The sequence below is a fragment of the Bufo gargarizans genome, chromosome 6 (genome assembly GCF_014858855.1).
Source record: "Bufo gargarizans isolate SCDJY-AF-19 chromosome 6, ASM1485885v1, whole genome shotgun sequence".
NCBI lineage: Eukaryota > Metazoa > Chordata > Amphibia > Anura > Bufonidae > Bufo > Bufo gargarizans.
This window is the reverse complement of record NC_058085.1, coordinates 62,140,250-62,164,406: the sequence shown is the minus strand read 5'-3', so window position 1 is coordinate 62,164,406 and position 24,157 is coordinate 62,140,250. Positions and strand designations below refer to the sequence as shown.

At 46.8% G+C, this 24,157-nt stretch overlaps 1 protein-coding gene across 1 annotated transcript in view; it reads right to left on the bottom strand.

Annotated features, from left to right (window-relative positions):
- LOC122941967 (polycystin-1-like) overlaps positions 1 to 24,157 on the bottom strand; it is a 103,461-nt gene that overhangs the window by 42,846 nt on the left and 36,458 nt on the right. The window contains exons 7-12 of the mRNA XM_044299462.1: positions 23,681 to 24,056; positions 11,791 to 11,971; positions 11,409 to 11,599; positions 10,733 to 10,845; positions 10,455 to 10,602; positions 6,555 to 6,808 (exon numbers count right to left, since the gene is read on the bottom strand). Coding sequence (XP_044155397.1) covers positions 6,555 to 6,808; positions 10,455 to 10,602; positions 10,733 to 10,845; positions 11,409 to 11,599; positions 11,791 to 11,971; positions 23,681 to 24,056 — 1,263 coding nt within the window. The remainder of the gene's footprint in view (positions 1 to 6,554; positions 6,809 to 10,454; positions 10,603 to 10,732; positions 10,846 to 11,408; positions 11,600 to 11,790; positions 11,972 to 23,680; positions 24,057 to 24,157) is intronic.

Here is a 24,157-nt window from a genome sequence, read left to right as displayed (position 1 = left end):
CCTTCTTACTGTTCTCCTTCGTTTGACATGTGCTGGCGGCCATCTTGGTTTCTGGGTTTCTTGTAGCCTCCCACCCTGCGGCTTCTCCTTCCCACTGGGAGGAGCTGGATGCCTAGCTCATATATATAGGAGGTCTGTGGCTTCAGTTCCTTGCTTGGTCCTCCTGTGTTCACATGCTTCTAAGACTGCTGCTGCTTCTGGTTCCTGATCCTGGCCTCGTCTGACTACCCCGTTGGTTCCTGATCCTGGCTTCGTCTGACTACCCTGCTGGTTCCTGATCCAGGCTTCGTCTGACTACCCTTCTGGTTCCTGACCTCTGTCTACGCAAGACCCTGCTTCGGTTTAGCCATCCGTTTGGACTTTTGCTTACAGCTTGATTTTCAATAAAGCCTTCTTATTTCCACTTATCTCTTGTTGTACGTCTGGTTCATGGTTCCATGACATTAGGACCAAGCCATGAATTTTGACGGTACAGGGCCATCCTCGCTACCTACGCTGGTTGACAGACTTGATCAGCAGGATCACCTGTTGGGTCGGTTCGCTGTGGCGTTGCAAACCCTGCTTGAACGCACGGCTCATTTAGCTTCCGTTGCCACATGCCTTTCCTACTGAGAGATCAAAGGTGGGCTTCTTTATCTCGCTGCTCTCGGACAAGGCCTTGGCCTGGGCCAGCCCTTTATGGGAGAACAACAATCCGGTGGTTGCCGAGTTTTCCGGTTTTGTTGCTTCTCTTCGGAAGGTATTCGATGTGCCGGCTCGTGCTGCCTCTGCTGCGAAGCTCCTTATGTCCATCAGACAGGGTTCACGATCCGTAGCTGAATACGCCATTGAGTTTCGTACCCTGGCAGCAGAGGTGGGCTGGAATAATGAGGCTCTGGTCGCTGCTTTCTCTCACTGGTCTCTCGGATGCCTTGAAGGATGAGGTTGCAGCTAAGGACCTACCAGTGGAGCTCGAGTCTCTTATTTCTTTCCTGATTTTGATTGACACCAGACTCAGGGAGAGACCTTCCTTTAAGGAGAGCCTGCGGAGGTCTTCTAACAGATTGGCGCCTACGTTTGCTGTCCCACCCGTGCCTCCCTCTCCTCCCACGCCTCCTGGGGATGACTCGTCTGGGGGTGAACCCATGCAGCTGGGGTTTGCTCGCCTGTCCGAGGGGGAGAGGGTACTCCGGAGACGCGAGGGCCGATGCATGTACTGTGGTCTCGGTGGGCATTTTCGGTTGGCATGTCCGAACCGTCCGGGAAACGCTCGCACCTGAGATCCTGTCGGGGGCAGATCTTGGGTGGAGTCTTCTCATTCCCGGTTTCCCGTGTTGACAAACCACTGATCACTGTTGTCCTCTCCTGGGTCGGGGGCTCGGTGACGACCCAGGCGTTGGTGGACTCTGGTGCTGGTGGTTTGTTCATTGATAGTGTGTTCGCTGCCGCCAATTCCATTCCTCTGCAGCCTCGAGGTTCCCCACTGGCTCTTGAGGCGATAGACGGCAGACCCCTTCTGCCGCCACACGTGACTCATGAGACCCTTCCAGTGGGGATAGCCATTGGTGCCGTTCACAGAGAGTCGGTCTGTCTCCAGGTGATTTCGTCTCCACACTACTCGGTGGTCTTGGGGTACCCCTGGCTCCAGAAGCATAATCCGACTTTCGATTGGAGATCGGCCGAGATCCTCTCGTGGTCACCGCAGTGTGGGGCTAGTTGCATCCATGGGCCTGTCAAGTTGCTGTGTACTTCCTCGGACTCTCTGTTGCCTCCTGAATACGAAGAGTACCGGGATGTATTCGATAAGGTGCGCGCGGTTGCCCTACCTCCGCACCACCCATACGATTGTGCCATAGAGTTACAATCTGGTGCCGTTCCTCCTCGTGGCAAGGTCTATCCACTGTCGGTAGCGGAGAATGAGGCCATGGAGGAGTACGTGAGGGAGGCGCTTTCACGCGGACACATTCGCAAATCCTCGTCCCCGGCAGGGGCTGGATTTTTCTTTGTGAAAAAGAAGGGCGGTGAGTTGAGGCCTTGCATCGATTACAGGGGTCTCAATCGCATCACGATCAAGAACGCTTACCCGATACCCTTGATTTCCGAGCTGTTCGATCGCCTCAAAGGGGCCACGGTCTTTACCAAACTCGACCTGAGGGCGTCATATAACCTGGTAAGGATCAAGGCGGGCGATGAGTGGAAGACCGCGTTTAACACCAGGACCGGTCATTATGAATCCTTGGTTATGCCCTTTGGGTTGTGCAATGCGCCCGCAGTCTTCCAGGAATTCATCAACGATGTTTTCCGTGACCTGTTGCAGCAGTGTGTGGTGGTCTATTTGGATGACATCTTGGTATATTCTGAATCCATGGAGGCCCACATTATGGATGTCAGACGAGTGTTGCAACGGTTACGAGAGAACAGGCTGTTCGGTAAGCTTGAGAAATGCGAATTTCACCGATCCCAGGTAACCTTCTTAGGTTACATCATTTCCGCTGAGGGGTTCTCCATGGATCCTGAGAAGGTTTCGGCTGTCTTACAGTGGCCCCAGCCCAGTGGTCTCCGTGCCCTGCAGCGCTTTTTGGGCTTCGCCAATTATTATCGGAAGTTCATCAGGGACTTTTCTATGCTAGCCAAGCCTCTCACGGATCTGACCAGGAAGGGCAGTAATTTCCAGGTCTGGCCGCTCGAGGCCATCCGAGCTTTTGAGGCTCTAAAGTCCGCCTTTGTGTCGGCTCCGATTCTGTCGCATCCCAACCCTGGGTTGCCCTTTGTCCTCGAGGTGGACGCGTCTGAGACGGGAGTAGGCGCCCTTCTGTCTCAGCGTAGAACACCAGAGGGTCCTCTGCTTCCTTGTGGGTTTTACTCCCGGAAACTGTCTTCCGCGGAGTGCAACTATCAGATTGGTGACAGGGAGTTATTGGCCATCGTGCAGGCCCTTAAAGAATGGAGGCACTTGCTCGAGGGTTCGGTGGTTCCGGTTCTCATCCTGACGGACCACAAGAATCTGACCTACCTTTCTGAGGCCAAGAGATTGACACCACGTCAGGCCAGATGGGCTCTGTTCTTGTCACGTTTTAATTACGTGGTCTCCTACCTACCCGGTTCCAAGAACATCAGAGCGGATGCCTTATCACGGCAGTACTCCGAGCTGTCCGGGGAGGAGTCGATTCCGACTTCGGTCATACCTCCGAATCAGATCCTGGCCGCCATTCGCACCAGCCTGACCTCTCCCCTGGGTGAGCAGATTTTGGCGGCTCAATCTGGTGCTCCCTCTGGGAGACCCAACGGCAGGTGTTTTGTGCCTGAGGAGTTGCGCACTCGGTTGTTGCGAACCTACCATAACTCCAAGGCCGCGGGGCATCCTGGAAAGAATCAGCTGTCCTGGGCTGTTTCACGTCTGTTCTGGTGGCCTTCTCTACGTTCCAACATCGCCGCATATGTAGCGGCATGCTCCGTTTGTGCCCAGAGTAAGTCCCCTCGGCACCTTCCGTTGGGCCTTTTGCAACCCATAGCCACCGGGGAGCGCCCATGGTCACACCTGGGGATGGATTTCATTGTGGACCTCCCTGCATCCCGAGGCCATACGGTCATTCTCATGATTGTGGATCGGTTTTCCAAAATGTGCCACTGTGTTCCTCTCAAGAAGTTACCCTCTGCACAAGAGTTGGCCACGATTTTCGCCAGGGAGGTCTTCCGGTTGCACGGTTTGCCCAAGGAGATTGTGTCGGATCGGGGGAGTCAGTTTGTGTCCAGGTTCTGGCGCGCCTTTTGCTCCCAGTTGGGGATTCATCTCTCTTTCTCCTCGGCCTACCACCCTCAGTCCAATGGGGCCGCAGAACGATCCAATCAGACCTTGGAGCAATTCCTTCGTTGCTATGTCTCCGATCACCAAGACAATTGGGTTGACCTCCTGCCTTGGGCTGAGTTTGCCAGGAACACGGCGGTGAACTCTTCCTCTGGGACGTCTCCCTTCATGGCCAATTATGGGTTCCAACCTGCCGTGTTACCGGAGGTATTCTCTCCCCAGGATATTCCGGCTGTGGAGGATCACCTTTCCGTCCTACGTGCTTCTTGGGTACAGATCCAGAGGTCCCTTGAGGTCTCTGCGCAGCGCCAGAGACTCCAGGCTGATCGCAGACGAGCGCCCGCTCCTTCCTACCAGGTCGGAGACCGTGTATGGTTGTCTACCCGCAACCTCAACCTTCGAGTGCCCTACTCCCAAGCTGGCGCCTCGCTTTGTTGGTCCCTTCCGAGTGCTTCGCAGGGTAAACCCGGTAGCCTATGCCCTTGCGCTTCCTCCTGGCATGCGGATCTCCAACGTGTTTCATGTCTCCCTGTTGAAGCCATTGGTGTGTAATCGTTTCACTTCCTCGGTTCCCTCGGCCCCGTCCGGTCCAAGTGGGCAATCGTGAGGAATATGAGGTGAGCAATATCCTGGACTCACGCCTGGTCCGCGGTCGGTTGCAGTTTTTGGTCCATTGGCGTGGTTATGGTCCAGAGGAGCGTTCCTGGGTTCCCTCCGCAGATGTCCATGCTCCTGCTTTGCTCCGAGCCTTCCACGCACGCTTCCCTCAGAAACCGTTCCTTACTCCGCGGAGGAGGGGCCCTTGAGGGGGAGGTACTGTCATGGTCTTACCTTCTTACTGTTCTCCTTCGTTTGACATGTGCTGGCGGCCATCTTGGTTTCTGGGTTTCTTGTAGCCTCCCACCCTGCGGCTTCTCCTTCCCACTGGGAGGAGCTGGATGCCTAGCTCATATATATAGGAGGTCTGTGGCTTCAGTTCCTTGCTTGGTCCTCCTGTGTTCACATGCTTCTAAGACTGCTGCTGCTTCTGGTTCCTGATCCTGGCCTCGTCTGACTACCCCGTTGGTTCCTGATCCTGGCTTCGTCTGACTACCCTGCTGGTTCCTGATCCAGGCTTCGTCTGACTACCCTTCTGGTTCCTGACCTCTGTCTACGCAAGACCCTGCTTCGGTTTAGCCATCCGTTTGGACTTTTGCTTACAGCTTGATTTTCAATAAAGCCTTCTTATTTCCACTTATCTCTTGTTGTACGTCTGGTTCATGGTTCCATGACACTGGGCCTCAATGCAAAAGCTGACAACATACACTGGTCATTATACAAAATGGTGGGACATACGAGGCAGAAGACCTGGGTGCAGTCATTAAAAGGGATTCCATAAACAAGTTGGATTTTCTAAACTAGACAACTTTATCATGATCAAAAAGGTTACATTTCCTGTAGTTCAAATGTATTAACTACGGGTCCTGTAATAATTGCATATTTTGAATTTCTTATGGGGTATTTACTAAAATTGCTTTTTAGAATTAGTGACTTTTAAAAATACCTTTATTAGTGATAATGTGGGTATAGGTATGTATATACCGACAGAGTGTGCTACAATTTCAAAAGGATTATATATAAATTTCTTTTGACAGGGGAGTAGTGACTCCTGACCAGAACATTTACTAGTGATACACAATGTCAATAGGCTTAGACAGGTCGAGGATCAATTCAGAAATAAGACAGGGTCTGAGGAAAGGGCAGGGCAGACACAATGCTTACCCTAAAAAGCCCTAAAAAGCTGCTCAGCTTAGGGTGACCCCCTAATGGTGGGGGTTCCCTGTCCCCGAACCTAAGACTATCAAATCCCTAGATTGACCCTAACCAGGGAAAAATAAATGGTATACGATAACAGTAATGAAGATAGATCGGGAATGGAAGGTGGTTCAAATAAATGGGGTCGCCACCTGCCCCTTTCCTAATGCTTACCCTTGTTTGTTTGTTTTTTTATATATATATATATATATATATATATATATAGATTAGCCCAGGTCTCTAATTAGGGATAGCATCTTCTGCTACACCTATCACCCATATTAGTAGGGTCCTCTAGGAATCAACAGGAGGTACGAGATACGGGATCGCCCCTATCGGGGCGGATATTCCATTTGCAGGCAGGGCTATCTAAATAGGGTGAGCATTAGGGACATTGCCCCTATAGCCTATCAAATTATATTTGGCTGCCCATCCTGTAATAAGAGGAGGCAAGTGGAATATACCTTTTCCACACTTAGTTTTTTTGATTTATTTCTGTATTTACTATTTATTTTCGTATCAAAAGGGTCCAATTGTTTTTAAACAATGATTTATTAAAAGTTATGTCTTAGAATTAATGGTAATTCTGTGAAGTCTCTTTACTAACAGACCTAATTCTACTATATTCCCCTGAACAGGGTTATGTTCATTCTGTGAGTTTTCCTGTCCACAAGTAAGATGCTGATTTAGAAAGTCTGATTGCTGGTCACATGACACAGCTGAGAAGCAGAAGGGAGGGGATAACTCACAAATACAGTCACTAATGAGAAGATTATATGCACTACAGACTACATCATCTACCTTTCTAACCAGTCAGAGAATAATTTTTTTTGCAGGAGTTCTTCTTTAAGGAACCTGTAGCATAGCTTCATTCAAGTGACTGGGACCAGCTGCAGTTCCCTGCACCACCGGTTGGCCAGGAGCTACCTACCATTTCTTTCTACATACTAATAAATGACACATCATCTTTTCTTACTTGGATATTTTGCCGTTTACTGCTAGTTGAAAGAAGCAAAGGGATGTCCGCGACTGGTGAGTAAAGTGGGGGAGTTCCAACATATCGAGGTGGGTTTATGTAGCCCTCAGAGGTATAAGTACTGCAGGGATGGTCAGGACTCAAACAGCTTTCGGTAAGTGGGCACCACTGTTTGCCACTTTGACAGGCCCCAGTAGTGTTACATAGTGGATGCGGATGGCAGGTAGCAAAAGGAGACTGCTGGAGTACACAACCTGCACGAATATAGAAAGGAGCACACATTACTATAGGGACAATCGCTTCCAATAGCACAATGGTACTACACTGCAAAGAGAACTAATTTAAAGGGACATAGACATTCATGGTCTATCCTCAGGATCCTCATCAATACCAGATTGGTGGGGGTCAGTTGCCCATTACCCCCACTGATCAGTTGTTTTGGGCAGCCACTGGAAACTATGCAGTGGACGGAGCTGAAAGCAGAAGGGTCTGTCCACTGTGTACTTTACAGCACCAGGATAATGCAGCTTAGTTCCCACTCAATTGAATGGAAGCTGCTGAGCTGCAGGAACCGGCATGGCCACGACAGTAGATGGACCCTTCTGCTACCTGCCCTATCAACTGTATAGTTTCCAGTAGTTGGTGGGGGTGCTGGTGTCAGATCTCCACCTATATGATATAATGACTTAACCTGAGGATTGTTCATCAATATCTACGTCCTGGAAAATCCCTTTACTCCACATACAGTACAAATTTCTAAAATAAAAATACTGTATTATTGACATTTCTTTATCCTATGTATCAAGACACTTCTACCTATTCACTGTGACTGGCAGCCCGCCATGAATTATATGGCCATTATATCGTTAATATCGCTGGGTAGGGCACTTAAAATTTGTCGCATCACACTTTTATGGTCGCTGACTGCTTTATTACTGCAGAGAAAGAGAAGTTTCATTCATTATGTAAATGAACTGGCAAGTGCCCTGAGAGCAGTCTCCAGCCCGGCAAGTGTAAACACCGCCCAATGCTGCCCCCTAGGCCACAAGTGAAACATTCCCTGGTCTAGCAGGTCCCTGTATTTGGCCCGGGAACACATGATGGTATTATTGATGGGGTCCCAGCAGTGAGACCCTCACTTATCTTAAGAATGGGGTTTACAATACCCCCAACTGAATGAAGCGGCAATCAGTCCCATAGAAAGTTTGCCGGTTAGTCCCCTTCATTTGGGGACAACAATTGTGCAATTTTCCCAAATATGGGCAGCACAGTAGCTCAGTGGTCAGCACTGGTGCCTTGCAGCGCAGCAGTCCTAAGTTCAAATCTTACCAATGACAACATCTGCATGGAGTTTGTATGTTCTCCTCATGTCTGTGTGGGTTTCCTCCTCCAAAAATGTACTATGTATAGGGAATTTAGATTGTGAGCTCCACTGGAGACAGTGTGATGCTAATGTGAGTAAAGCGCTTCTGAACACGTTACAGCTATATAAGTGAGGAAAATAAATCTACCTGTACTTGTGTTTCAATTTCTCCTAACTTTTATGCCCATGCATGATCTTGTAACACACAGCAAAACTGCTGTAATATCCAACTCCAGCAGAGGGCACCAGATCCTTGGTCAAGACGACAAGATTGAGTCTAGACAGGAAGTGGGTAGAGAATACTGTTCCAGTGTGTGAACGTGTGCGCAGAACGCAGATGTGTAGCTCTGCTACTGCCAGAGTCCATGTTTCAGAGCAGCCAGATAGGAGAACCTGGCTAAGGGTACTTTCACACTTGCGGCAGAGGATTCCGGCAGGCAGTTCCGTCGCTGGAACTGCCTGCCGGATGCGTCAAAACGTATGCAAACTAATGGCATTTGTCAGACAGATCAGGATCCTGATCCGTATGACAAATGCATTGAAATGCCGGATCCGTCTGTCCAGTGTCCTCCAGAAAACCGATCCGGCAAAGCCTTCTCCAGCACATCCCAAAGATTCTCAATGGGGTTAAGGTCTGGACACTGTGGTGGCCAATCCATGTGTGAAAATGATGTCTCATGCTCCCTGAACCACTCTTTCACAATTTGAGCCCTATGAATCTTGACATTGTCATCTTGGAATATGCCTGTGCCATCAGGAAAGAAAAAAACCATTGATGGAATAACCTGGTCATTCAGTATGTTCAGGTAGTCAGCTGACCTCATTCTTGGAGCACATACTGTTGCTGAACCTAGACCTGACCAACTGCAGCAACCCCAGATCATAGCACTGCCCCCACAGGCTGGTACAGTAGGCACTAGGCATGATGGGTCATCATCTGCCTCTCTTCTTAGGCTACTTTCACACTAGCGTTCGTCGGTCCGCTCGTGAGCTCCGTTTGAAGGGGCTCACGAGCGGACCCGAACGCAGCCGTCCAGCCCTGATGCAGTCTGAATGGAGCGGATCCGCTCAGACTGCATCAGTCTGGCGGCGTTCAGCCTCCGCTCCGCTCGCCTCCGCACGGACAGGCGGACAGCTGAACGCTGCTTGCAGCGTTCGGGTGTCCGCCTGGCCGTGCGGATCCGTCCAGACTTACAATGTAAGTCAATGGGGACGGATCCGTTTGAAGATGCCACAATATGGCTCAATCTTCAGGCGGATCCGTCCCCCATTGACTTTACATTGAAAGTCTGGACGGATCCGTACGAGGCTATTTTCACACTTAGCTTTTATATGCTAATATAATGCAGACGGATCCGTTCTGAACGGAGCCTCCGTCTGCATTATTATGATCGGATCCGTTCAGAACGGATCCGTTCAGAACGGATCCGATCGAACGCTAGTGTGAAAGTAGCCTTACCCTGATGCGCCCATCACTCTGGAACAGGGTAAATCTGGACTCATCAGACCACATGACCTTCCATTGCTCCAGAGTCCAATCTTTATGCTCCCTAGCAAACTGAAGCCTTTTTTTCTGGTTTGCCTCACTGATTAGTTATTTCTTACGGCTACACAGCTGTTCAGTCCCAATCCCTTGAGTTCCCTTCGCATTGTGCATGTGGAAATGCTTTTACTTTCACTATTAAACATAGCCCTGAGTTCTACTGTTTTTCTTTGATTTGATTTCACCAAACGTTTAAGTGATCGCTGATCACGATCATTCAGGATATTTTTTCCCTGTCACATTTCTTCCTTGAATACGATGTGTCCCCACTATCCTTCCAGTTTTTAATAATGTGTTGGACAGTTCTTAACCAAATTTTAGTAGTTTCTGCAATGTCCTTAGATGTTTTCTCTGCTTGATGCATGCCAATGATTTGACCCTTCTCAAACAGACTAACATCTTTTCCACGACCACGAGATGTGTCCTTCGACATGGTTGTTTAAGAAATGAGAAGCAATTCATTGCACCAGTTGGGGTTAAATAACTTGTTGCCAGCTGAAAGATAATCGCCCATGCAGGTATTATCCAATAGGAGCAGTGGCGTAACTATAGGGGAAGCGGCTGCTTTGGGGCCCTGACCCAAAAGGGGCCCATCCAGGAGGAGGCGGACTAAGAGATTTGGTCAGGTCCCCGTCAACAGTATTACACAATAAAATTATATAAAGTGACAGTATAGACAGTGTAGGAAACAGATGGAACAGCTGCCGGGCCTGGTCTGAGAGAGTGATCTTTACTAGCCACAGGAATGGGGGCGGCCTGAAAGGAAGAGGTTGCAAAATAATTACTGGGGGAGGGGGACCCCATTAAAAAATTTGCTGTGGGGCCCAGTCATTTCTAGCTACGCCGCTGAATAGGAGTCTCATAACTATTTGCTTAGTTAAATCAAGGTGGCGACTATTTTTTGGGACAGGCAGTGTATAATCCTGATTACTGGTTTGAGTCTCATAAAATCTACAGTTTAATCAGTAGTGACAGGGAAAACTGCAAAACCTACCAGGGGGAACCAAATGTTGTTCTGGACTACAAAATGGCCGTAGGATCTGGACTCGAGCCTGGTATTCATGTTGAAGGGGCTGGATTCCCAATTCAAGAGACAAAGGAAATCCAGAATGGCTGAACCAAAGACCAGGAAACAGCATCACCTGCAGCAAGGTAGAGAACATTGTGCATAGTGTCCAGTGAGAATATGTACATTGCAACGCACTTTCCATAGATGATGAGCTACACTTATATAACCGTGTGTGAAAGGTTTGTAAAACTTCAAATACTTACTTCAATGTTACTTTCAAGGTCTTCATGTAAAGTGGATAATGTGGTATTTCTTGTGTCAGCCTCATCGAAAACAGGGACCCCTACCAAGTACACGGGGGCATCAGGAAGGTGGGCTGAAAAGAAAGGTGCCCTTGACAATGTAAATAATATATGCACTTGAACATCCAGCTAATAATGACCTGAAGATCCTGGGTGCCAATGTTAAATCTTAACAGGGCCCCGACCTGCCATGTGCCATTTATAATACTGGCATCTTATGAGGAAGAGGTACACTTTTTGCCCCCTCAGGCCACATGTGCAAATACAAATATGAATTGTTGCCCAGAATGCCATAATAGTGAAGAAATTAGGCCACTGGCACCTTGACCTGGTTTGACTGCTACCTCCTTTGCTAGGGTCCTAAGGGTGGCAACTGTCTGTACACAGTTAGTAGATGTCGAGCAAAAGATTGGTGCAAGACATGAGGACCAATTTTTTAAGAACCTTGGCGCGGTGCTCGGGCTCAGACATGTCCTCCACAGTAGTATATGTTGGCTAATCTCTCAATTTTACATCAGTATGAGGGTTAGTAAGTCTGCAGAGTGCACCTATCTTTGTAAAAGTTATTCCATTTTTTTAAGATCAACAATCCCCTTTCATATAGCTGCAGTAAGAGGTAGAAGAATCGGAGACTGACCTCCTGCTTGGCATTGACACAAAAATGCGGCCTTCTCCATGCATGAACTCTTCTGATAGATTTCCCCAGGTATTAATGGCAAAAGTATACACTCCTCCTGTTCTTTCTGGTCACCTGAAGTAGGCACAACCAAGGAAATCCTGTCCTCTTTTCTCAAAGACTCCGACATGGTGATCCACACTGAGAGGTGCCTGTAAGAAATACATTATACTGTATAGATGACAACTGTTCAGCTACAGAATTCTGCGGTGATATATGTTCCGTATATACAAAATGGCTGACCTTCTAGTCCACAATATCCAATCAGGTGACAGAAGAAATGGGACACGATGGGATCTATGTTTACAGAAATATACCATTATGGGAAGGGATATCTTCTTACCCAGAAAAAGATTCCTGTATAAAAGTTAGTTGGTCCATTGAGGTTATGTACGCAAGATGACCTCCAGGGACTGCAGAACAACGACTGCGGGCAGAAATTAGGGACTCTCTTACATGACTCAACCAATAGCAGTGCAGGTCACCGAGGAAAATTCTGCCTCCGCGAGGGCAGGATGATTCATCTGAAAGATGGTACAGAACATAATAATGAGGATTTAGTCAGCATGAAAGGTAATACTACCAACAACATCTATACATATGATGTGCTTAAAAAGTTGTGAATATATTGAACCACTTATCTTATAGGACTATATCCCAGAGCTGCATCACAATTCTACTAGTTGTTACTGCAGTATCCCAGACCAGGGTACTTGCAAACTGTTCCTTTGGTTTGGTGTTGTTTGATGTAATAATGCATTGTATTGTACCTAGTATAGCTTTTGTATGGATCAGTTGGGGTTAAAGCCCCTTCAGGAAGATAGGTGTGGGACGTGGATTCGCCCTTAGCTCAGTCTAGAGTTAGCAGGGGAATTGAGGGAAGCCACACCTGGACATGGTCACACTTGGACACAGTATGGCCAACTGTAACTTGAGCCCTGTATCCCTGTATATGGGAAATTACAGCCACCATTGTAAGAGTAATATTGCTAGGCATAGATTCTGCAGAGAGAGACTTTGGAGGGACAGAGGAAAGAGTACTACATTCCCCATTGCTTAAATGCACACATTGCTATCTGGGAAGCTCTGCGCTGCAAACTGTCTGCTGATACCACTGGATATACTACAACTCCCATTCTTCACTTTAGTAAAGAGACACATTTATTTTCCACACCTGGTTGCTGACTCCTGCACCATATGCTGTCCATTTCACCCTACACCTCCTGCCTTGCATCCGCACCAAATCTATAACATCAAGGGTACCCCAACTACTATTAGGCAGGAGACCCAACATCAAGGTGTTCCCTGGGGGTAGAAAGGGTGCAACCTCTTAACACTGCCCTGACCTTAGGAGGATTGGTGTGAGGATTGCCACTGTCATTGACCGTTACAGCCATTTAATTCACTACCATTCCCATCCTCCACTCCGGTGCTCCAAGTCCTGTTACATTGATGTCAACAGACATGTAGCTGAGATCCTATAATACAGTGGGCAAGTTGATATGTGTCAGGTGTAAAGACAACATGTTGTGGAATGCAAATAACTAAAGCAAAATCTGTGTAGACTGTCAACAAGGAATGCTGGGAGATTTCAGCTCTGAGGCTAGCATTACTGTGCATACAGCTGTGAACTTTAACACTTAGGCCTCATGCACAGGGCCGTTGTTTTGGTCCGCATCCTAACCGCCGTTATGGCGGCTCGGATGCGGACCCATTCACTTCAATGGGATCACAAAACATGTGGACAGCACTCCGTGTGCTGTCTGCATCCGTTGCTCTGTTCCGTGGCCCCGCAAAAAAAATATAACAAGTCCTATTCTTGTCCGCGCTTTGCGGACAAGAATAGGCATTTATATTAAAGGCAGTCTGTGTCCGGGCGCCATCCGTGTTTTGCGAACCCGCGATTTGCGGACCGCAAAACACACCGCGGTCGTGTGCATGAGCCCTTACTGTAATAAATGAATAGTACAAATTGGGTCCAAGTAGTCAGGTGAAAGTAGGCCTGTCTGGGTTGAAATAGGAAATTAGGTTTTTGAGCTTTTTGATTAGGTTAGTTTTTGGGTTAAATGGCTGAGATACCTGGACTTATTTAAAGAGATTTCGCCGTTGTGTTTCATTTATTGGAAAAATGGAGAGACCTAGATAAGAAACTTAAATACGGTCAGGCCAGCATCTTGTGGGATATTTGGAAATATGCTCTTTATTCCATGTCTAAGGATTGAATGGGAAGGTGGAAATTAGGGCTAAAGAGGGACCAGAGACCAAAGCTGTATACTGCTTGGATACAAGTTACCTTCAGTAAAGAAATGTTTGAACTTCACCTAAAGGTATGGACATCATTTCTGCTGCAAAATTCCTCTATTACTCCTGTTATCACTACACTTAAATTTATTGCAAGTGAGCCAGGAGTCCAGCCGTACCCAGGTAGGAGACACTGTTGACATAGTTAACATTACCTGTCACAGAAGGTGTACAGGAAACGCCTTACGCGCCTCTACCGACCAGGAAGAAAAATCTACCCCCTTTCTGGTCATATCAGTGAGTGGTTTAACAATAGAGGAATAATTCAAAATAAACTTCCTGTAATAATTGGCAAAGCCCAAAAAAACGCATCAGCGCCTTCTGATTCTCAGGAAGCTCCCACTCAAGCACAGCGCAGACCTTCTCGGGGTCCATGCGAAAACCAGAAGCGGAGAGAAGAAACCCCAGAAATTGAATTTCTGGAACCGCAAACACACATTTTTCCAGTTTCGCGTATAATTTATTCTCCCGCAGGATGAGCAAGACCTGACGTAAGTGTTCCTTATGAGTTTTGAAATCAGGAGAGAAAATCTAAATGTCATCCAAATACACTAATACAAATTTTCCCATTAAATGATAAAAAATGCTGTTCACGAAATGCTGAAAGACGGCTGGGGCATTCATCAAACCAAAAGGCATAACTAAATTCTCAAAATGGCCCTCAGGGGTATTGAAGGCCGTCTTCCATTCGTCTCCTTCTCTGACCCTGACCAGGTTGTATGCCCCTCTTAGATCTAATTTGGAAAATACTTTAGCCCCAACAATCTGGTTAAACAGGTCCGGGATCAGAGGAAGCGGATAAGGGTCACGAATAGTGATACTGTTCAGCTCCCTGAAATCCAGACAAGGTCTTAAAGCACCATCTTTTTTCTTAACAAAATAAAAACCAGCAGCAACAAGGGACTTCGAGGGTCGTATGTGTCCTTTTCTCAGACTCTCCGAGATATAAGCACGCATAGTGACCCTTTCAGGTTGGGAAAGATTGTATAAACGAGATTTAGGCAGCTTGGCGCCTGGGGTGAGATTAATAGGGCAACCGTACTCCCTGTGCGGGGGCAAATCCTGAACTCCACTCTCAGAGAAGACATCCGAAAATTCAGAGAGAAAAGGTGGTACAGTCTTAGTAGAAACCTCAGAAACAGATGTCGTGAGGCAATTCTCTCTGCAAAAGTCACTCCAACCATTTATTTGCCTCGCTTGCCAATCAATGGTGGGGTTACGTTTAGTGAGCCAGGGTAGTCCCAACACAAGAGGAGTAGGTAATCCGCTAAGGACGAAACATGACACATCCTCAACATGAGCATCACTCACAATTAAACGAATATTGTGAACTATGCCCTTTAATGATTTCTGAGAAAGTGGAGCGGAATCAATAGCAAAAACAGGAATATCCTTTCCCAAAGTGCACACCTGGAAACCATGAGTTATCGCAAAATGATTATCAATGAGATTGACAGCTGCTCCACTATCTACAAAAATCTCACAAAAAATGTTCTTGCTCTCTAGCGCCACCCTGGCAGGCAGGACAAAACGGGAACTACAAGCAAACGGAAAACCTTCAATTTCCGCCTCAACCCTGCCAATAGTAACAGATGGAACATTTTTAAAAGATTTTTTCCTTTTTGTTTCTTTATTACTCCCAGAAAACTGCCTGAATCTCCTAGAGGGACAAACATTTGCCAAATGATTTATACCTCCACAACAAAAACAAACCTTCCCATGCGGGCTGAATCTTCTATTGTCAGAGGCAATCAACCCCAGCTGCATGGGCTCCGAAGGGGCTGACAGCGACTGAGACCGCTGCGCACAGAATGAGACCGCTGCACTGTCCTGGGACTGAGTATGACAGGAAGGAGAGATCTCTCCTCTCTCTCTAAGACGCCTGTCAATACGAACAGCCTGAGACATAGCAGAGTCCAAGGAGATAGGCCTCTCATGAAAGGCAAATGCATCTTTCAATCCCTCTGAAAGACCATGGCAAAATTGACTTCGGAGTGCAGCATCATTCCAACCAGTATCAGCTGCCCATCTCCGAAATTCTGAGCAGTATATCTCTGCGGATTGTTTACCCTGGCATAACAGACGTAGTCTAGACTCAGCCAAAGCAACACGATCCGGATCATCATATATCTGACCCAGGGCTAAAAATAATTCATCCACTGAACGGAGGGGCCGTGCCCCCACCGGCAGCGAGAAGGCCCACGACTGAGCGTTACCCCTGAGCAGCGATATAATGATCCCCACCCTCCGTTCCTCATCACCAGAGGAATGGGGAAGAAGGTGAAAATGGAGTTTGCAAGCCTCTCTGAAACACACAAAATTCTCACTACCCCCGGAGAACGTATCCGGGAGCGAGATCTTAGGCTCAGAACAAACTCCATGAACGCAAGCTGAACCGGTCACTAGAAACTGAGAAAGAGTCTTACGGAGATCAGCTACCTCCAATGAAAGACCCTGGAAGCGTTCAGTCAAAAGTGAAACCGCATCCATGCTTGAGACGGTTTTGGCGGTTTATAATGTCACGGAAGGTGTACAGGAAACAAGACAATGCAAAATGAATATATGACTCACTGGATCCAAAACTAAGGAACAAAAAGGGAGACCCCTGCATCAGACCTGGCTCTCTCCCTTACTGCTCAGCCTATGCGATAATCCCAATGGTGGATGATCGCATATCCTCGTACCTCGACTATATAACACCTGAACACCCTACAATAGTGAAGGGACACGACCACCGGATCCCTACACTAGACACGGAGGGAGTCAGGGTCACCTGGGATCCAGCAAACAGAAAATCACAAAAGAATGTACAACACTTAACTTGTAGAAGACTGGGAAATAGGATCAGCATGCACACACACTCCAGGAAGCTGTATAAACCGCACACTAATGCATTATGGGGAGGAATTTAAAGGGATGCAATCAGTCCAACTACATGACAGCTGAGAGAGGCTAACAAGATGAGGAACTGAAAACCAAAAACTAAGAAAATTCAAGGAGGAGGTTCTGAAAGGCTTCTGTCAGAGCTTCTCAGCTGTCTGGTTGTGACATCCCCCTACAGAGACATTATAGGCCATTACACCACTCTGGCATTCCTAATCTGGGACGCGTCGTTATAACACCTTGGAAGGGCCCTGGGGTAGTACCCTGCGCAGGCTGCAATTAGCGTCATGAACAAATACAGACTATTATCCACCCGTATACTGGCCCACTGCATAAGTGGCGTCAGCGTTACCCCAAATCCTGCTCTATTGTAAATTTTGCATCACTAGAACAGGATCGGATTGTGTGCCTATCCCTGCTACAAGGCCTACAGACTGTGTGATTACCCTCCCTGATAATTGACTTTTATTGCGGTGCCAGACAACGCTAAACCGTGTGCACCAGCACTCCAGGGGTTAATCCACCATGTTTTTGTAATGGCGCCGCTTCTTCATGCCCTTTGGAAGCAGGAAAACTCAAGAACGTCCTCTCAGGAGCGCGAAAATGATGACTATGCCCTCCTAGAAGTGGGAAAACGAAAGACTACCCACCATGAACTCTGCAGTGCGAGCCAAGGAAGTGAAGACTCCTCGCCATGGGCTCCACCCTCACTTCCTGCATTGATCCTGACCAAGCAGCAGAGGAAGATGGCGCTCCCATGACCCAAGTGGGGAGAAATGACAGTCAACGGGGAACCAGTCTTCGACAAGTACCCACCGGAGATCCGGGTTTCCCAATTGGTGCAGAGGAGCAGCCCCTCGACGCTTGCCATGATCCCGGAGGCAGTGGATCTCTCAGTGTCTGCCGAGTCAGTGACCCAGACGTCCTCAAATATGGCCGCCGACGTCTAACAAGCTCCCGCGGAAGCAGCTGCCACCACTGCCAAGGCACCGGAGGAGATGACTGCATTTGCAACCTCACCGCCTGCACCAGCGATCGACGTCCCGGCCCAGAAGCAAGCCACGACCCCCGCAGAGTCGACTTCAGCTTCGGAGACAGCCGCGACTACGTCACTTACCAAAGAGGTCCCTGCGCACCAGCAGGAGGCACCGGAACCGGCCACCCGGCCACAACAACAGGTTACTTGAGAGCCTCATGGGACTACGGTTCTCATTTTTGCTGCTATTTCATGTGTTTTCTATAACATTTTATACCATCCCTTTGATCACAAATATACCTCCTATTGGATTACAACTGACTCTATTGTTTCCCGTGGATTACAAGTGACTTTTATTTGTTTCCAGAGGATTCCAGTCTTACAGCTAAAACCTGCTGGAACCAGAGACCAAAGCTGTATACTGCTTGGATACAAGTTACCTTCAGTAAAGAAACGTTTGACCTTCACCTAAAGGTATGGACATCATTTCTGCTGCAAAATTCCTCTATTAATTATACTATCACTACACTCAAATTTATTGCAAGTAAGCCAGGAGTCCAGTCGTACCCAGGTAGGAGACACCGTGACACAATTATCACCACCCTATAGGGACATTATAAGCCAATACACCACTGGGACGTGCGTTATAACACCTTGGAAAGGCCCTGGGATAGTACCCTGCGCAGGCTGCAATTGGCGTCACCCACAAATACAGACTATTATCCACCCGTATCCTGGCCCACTGCATAGGTGGCCTCAGCGTTACCCCAAATCCTGCTCTATTGCAAGAGGAGAAAAAGAGAATTGCACCAGCGTCTTTTAAAACAATTGGCTAAATCTGTAAGGTATGGAGGTAGCAGGTCTTCAAGAGAAAGCTCCTATTGAATTCCTACAAGAGCATTGGAAACTAGGTTCTCTGAATCAGACAAACCCTTTCAGGCTCATTCAGTAAAGTGAACATTAGAGGGTCTGGAGTTTTGTTGTCATTGCCTGATGAAGGGGCCGGTATGGCCCAGAAATGCATCGCTTTAATAAAACCATTTGTTTGACTTAAGCTTGACTTGATTGTTTGACTTACATAACTACTTACCTTGTTTGGGCCCCGGTGAAGCTCTCGTTCTCTTTCTTCTGGTCTTTATATGAAAAAACTATGAAATGCCACAATTGAATGTACATAGTCTGATGACAGGTAGCAAGTGCCAATCGAGAGCAACAAGGACCAGGGGCAAAGAGTGATAAGCAGGCCATTGTAACCTCCATCCAAGGAAAAAAGGAATGATAGGGGTAGTGGTTAGATTGGAATTGGAGTCGCTAGGTCAAGAAGACACTGGGGAGAGTGGCCAGGGCCGGGGGTGTAATTGGAGCTTTTAAGAAAAAAACGAATATGTGGCGGCAAAACGGGTATGGGAATTGGGCCGGCTGTAAAAAATGGGCATAGTTACAGGTATGAAAGAAGGGCCAGGTGAGGGTTTCGTAATTCCGATCTGACATTGAGGTGGAACTGCAACCTTCGGTGGGCTTGCAGCATGGCTGTGTGGCTGGTTCACTAAAAGGCAGACCCAACATCATCCGGGTTGAGACGTGACCTGGCTGAACGAGTTTAGGGGGGGGTATCACATTTTATGCTAGGCTCGTCACGCCAGATGTCTATTATATAGCATGCATTACTAGTGGTGGTGGGCACTATGTTAGGTATACTACCGTAGGAAACAAACTGTTGCTGATTGGAGTGTTTAAATAAGACCTGTCACCCCTCCGGACAATACCTGTTTTACCAAATATTGGTATTTGACATGAAATGACAATTCTTATAATTCTATGTTGTGCTGATCATCATCTCTATAAATGCAGGGTTAATTTTTTTTTAGAAGCTCCAGCTGGAACTGAACCCTAGAGTCCTAGTATTTATAAGTGGCGACTCCTCCCGCTCCCGTGTGGATGATTTACTATATTTTGTATAGAGAGAAAGCTGTCAATCAGCAGCGACAGAGCCAGGAACTCGTCTCTACAAGCACATCACATTGAGTGGACAACTAGAGGTGATCAACAATGATTGTAGGAAAACCACAGCCAAAAGTATAAGATTCTGGGCTGTGATCAGGGTCACCAATTTATGCCACCCTCTGTAAGGGCGGTTAAAACCTGGCGACACATTCCCTTCAATGGCAGTGAGGAGGAAACACCTCATATTGTCACCTACTCTTACCATGCTTAGTACAAAAATAATGTATCAGATGTAATGTAATCTCTAGATGGCGCTACAGCTTCTTCTAATGAACATCTACCCGCTACAATGACTATGAAGACCATGGTTGTTCATAGGTTCTAGCATTCGCTAGGAAAAATGTGTTTAAGTTAATAAAGTATAAGCCATGCCATTCTACTGCAGATTGATTTCTAAAATCGAGGGTTTTACATTGTAAAGTATATTATGGTATTTTATTAGAGTATTTTGCAGTATCATTTAGAGTAAGGCATATTGTAACCGATAAGTAAAATTAAGGCACAGATTTGCCTTTAACAAGGTTTTAAAATGTAGCCAAAGGAAAACGATTGAGTTACTATAAATCTCCAGAAAAAACTTGATTCTGGGTGTCCAGGTGTGTCAAGGTACAAGAAAACAGTTATAAAGTCCTAACTAGGTGGTATTTTACACCCCAAAGACTCCACCGAATGTTTCCTGCTACTACAAGCCCATTGTGTTGGAGGTGTAATAGGGAAGTGGGTACTCATGCACACATTTGGTGGTCTTGTGACCAAATAGCGCCCTTTTGGGAAGCAGTATGTGGAGTTTTATCAAAAATGAGTGGGATGCATGTCCCTGTGACTCCAAAACTTTGCCTGTTTGGTTTGTATAATGATATAAAGGGTCCAAAGAATATAAGAATTTTGTGTACGGCTTTGCTGGCCTCTGCTAGACTTCTCATTGCGACATGCTGGAAACAACAGGGAATACCTCCAATCCAGAAATGGTTTGTCAAATGTGATCAGATATGTAGACTTGATAGTACATTGGGACTCTGGATCCCCACTTAAATTTGAGGCTATTTGGAACCCCTGGAGATCATATAGGCGCTTTACTCTACATTGATTGCTTTGGATAGGATATTACTAGATATACTTGAATGTTGGCCCTTGCATGAAGGTGAGCAATTCTAAGTTCATATGGATGAGACTTACAAGACACGAGTTTATACCATCTGTCTGTCCTTAATATGGCAAGGTCCCAAGGTTATTGGGAATATCTCACGCACCAACTATATGTTTTACCCTCCCCCCCCCCCCCGCTACTTTTCCCTTTATCTTACCTCACCCCGCTTACCTGTGTTTGTCCACTACTACTTGTTTTGTATGTGGATGTTAACTGAATGTTCTGAATTTACGTGATGACCTATTTCTTATACTTGGATATGTTACCGGAATGTGGAGTATGTCCATTATTTCTGATACGCATTACGACATCTGGTATCTGTGTCTCAGTCTTACGTCATTTACATCCGAGTGTCAATGAGTATGTTTTTATTGCTGATAAAACAATAAAAAAAAAGTTTTAAAACAGAAAAAACTTGATTCTAAGGCCTCATGCACATGGCCGTGCTGTTTTTTGCGGTCCGCAAAAAAAAACCGGAAGACTCCCGTGTTGCCTTCCGCAATTTGCGGAACGGAACGGGCGCCGGCAATATAAATGCCTATTCTTGTCCACAAAGCACAGACAAGAATAGGACATGTTATATTTTTTTAACGGGCCGTGGAACGGAGCCACGGATACGGACCGCACACAGAGTGCTGTCCGCATCTTTTGCGGCCCCATTGAAGTGAATGGGTCCGCATCCGAGCCGCCAAAACGGCGGCTCGGATGCGGACCCAAACAACGCTTGTGTGCATGAGGCCTAAGATTAATGGTTTGGATCCTAGAGTCCCATGATTGGAGGATGGAGCGGACCAGGCTGGGGGCTGCAGCACATCTTTTGCTGCTCTGTTCTGTGCAGAGCAATATGCAGACAGGAGTAAAAATTATACTCTGCATGAAACAGAACTTCAAGATGCAAGGTTATAGCACGCCGGATGGCCATGCTCCAGTGTAGCAGTGTAGAACTGACCCAACTGATCATCATTGACTGTAATGAGGACCATTGGTTCTGGCATTCTGCTTTATACAGCTGGAATTTGTCCGCAGTTTTTGACGGAATCTGCGATGGAAGCTCCTAATGCCACAGAAGATGAATCTGCAGTCAGCTGGGGTCTACAAATAATCAGAAATTGTTTTCTATGGTAAATAGAAATCTTTATAACAAATGGCTTTTGTACAATTCTCTTCAAATCAGCCAAACCGATCAGATGTATTGAAAGAAATTCAGGGAAGTAGTTGCAACTTATCCAGTGGTCCCTCTGTTATGTTGGGGCCATGGTTTCTAGGTAATGTCACCACCTGTTTGTGCAGGGATTCTTCTCAGACATGAAAGGCACAAGCGGCGTAACAGTTCCACAATGGGTGCAGTCTTTAATACAGTGGCTACAGTTCTGATCTTGCAGCGCCCCCACAAGGCCTGCTTTACTATACCAGAGCCTCCCTCAAAAATAAATGGGGCTTATAAATCTAATCTAGGGTTAACTTGCACTGTTATTTATGGCGTTATTTATACTTATACTGTTTTATATTGTTGAACTGTATTTTAAATGTTTCTTGTAATATATCCTGTTCATTTGCACTGTTATTGCACTATATTTGCACTGCACTGTGAAAGGGTTAATGCACAGCCAGCTAATACTGATAGACTTTGGGAATTTCTATCTATGCATTGAGAAGTTAGAAATCTTCCACAGTTGCTATAAAGGACCATGCAAAGTTTTGGAGGGAAAAACTAGACACAATGGGGGTCATTTATTAAGATCGGTGTTTTAGACGGTGTATGTCTGGTTTATGTCTGGAAAAACTGCTCTTTCATTCCCATAGATCTGTATTGTAACTCTATACAAGTGTATGACAGACTGAAATTGCAACATTGTTTCTGTTTAGGCTGTGATTCTCCACTTCAACTCCCACCAGAAGGTTCCAGTTCAGCTAGAAACTGTATATAAATAGACCAATCAGAGCCCCTAGTTGTCTGCAGATAGGGACCAGGGTTCAGTTGAAGAGACTCTGCCAGTCTGCACAAGTGACCAGAACAAGATGCTGAGACAGGCATACTCTGTCACAGATCCAGACCCTGGGTCACCAGCCCTTTGACCAGAAGGTAAGCCATACGACTGAGACACAGACCTTGAGCCACCAGCCCTTTGACCAGAATACCAGCCTTCAGAGAGAGAGAGACAGCTAGCTCAGGCCACTACTCAGCACAGAACCTTCTTCTGCCAGAGATGAGACTGGAGAAACCAGTCCAGTGCCTTGCCTGTATTGTTTTACACTTATGTTTCTCCATTAAAGAAGCACACTGGTTTACTACAAACCCCTTCCTATTGGGGTACACTATGCCTTACCATCCCTTCCAGAGAGCAGCAACACCTGGTGACACCTCAATGGTGTCCGGGGACCCATCATAGCGTTGGGGCCACTCCAAACCCAGCCACTGCAACAGGAATGAGGAACACAGCGCCCCTACTCAAATGCCCAAAAATCTTTTCATCTCAGGCCAGGCTTATACACTTCTATTTTGGTTGGGCATAGTCAAGTATTACTAACTTGAGGACCTGCACAGGCACATTCATGTGAACACAGGTCCTTCTCCCTTATAACAAAATGTAATATATCACATATTAGCGGTGATAGTCATCATGAACACTGCCCATAAAATTATGCAGCAAAAACAGCACTGAAGAGTGGTGTACGAGCACAGAAAAACAGCCCCATGAATTCAACAATACGTGTATATCTTAAATTGACAGCAGCCCCTTTTTTAACACATGTGTGTACACAGTGTTACATTCATTGTCGAACGTGCCATTATGAATACCTGAAATGCAGCCCCTGACTCCTTTAGAGGGCCATACATAACGCTGATCCAGTATGGGATCAGGCGTTGGCATACACATACATATATCTAGATATAAGCAGTCCATGTATGAATGAACTTACCTGTCAGATGCTGGCCATCTTGTCGGTGAACCCCATAAACTGCCCGGATGTGGGTTCCCTGCTTGACCTTCAACCAGACCTCCAGGCTTTGTCCTGTTTGGGCCATCATTGGGCATTGGAGTTCCGCTGTATCTACAGGTACTGTCACACTGACCAGGCGTTCTGCTGCAGGTTCCTGGCCTTCTGCTTTCACTTTTACTCTATATTGCCCTGGCAGACTGTACTTATGAGTGACATCTCCGCCAGCAGTGGTGACAGGTTTACTTCCATCTTTGAATTCCCACACGAACTGCTGGACAGGAGCAGAAGCCTCTGCATGAAACCCAGAAGGTTGAAACACAGAGTAGTGAGAATAGGTTGACAGGGAGACTGCCACCTGCAGGAATAAAATGGTATTGTCAAATTACTGCCACAGATAAAAAACAAACAAAAAAAAACTGAAACATAGCTACATTTCTAGAATTTGACAAATTTTCA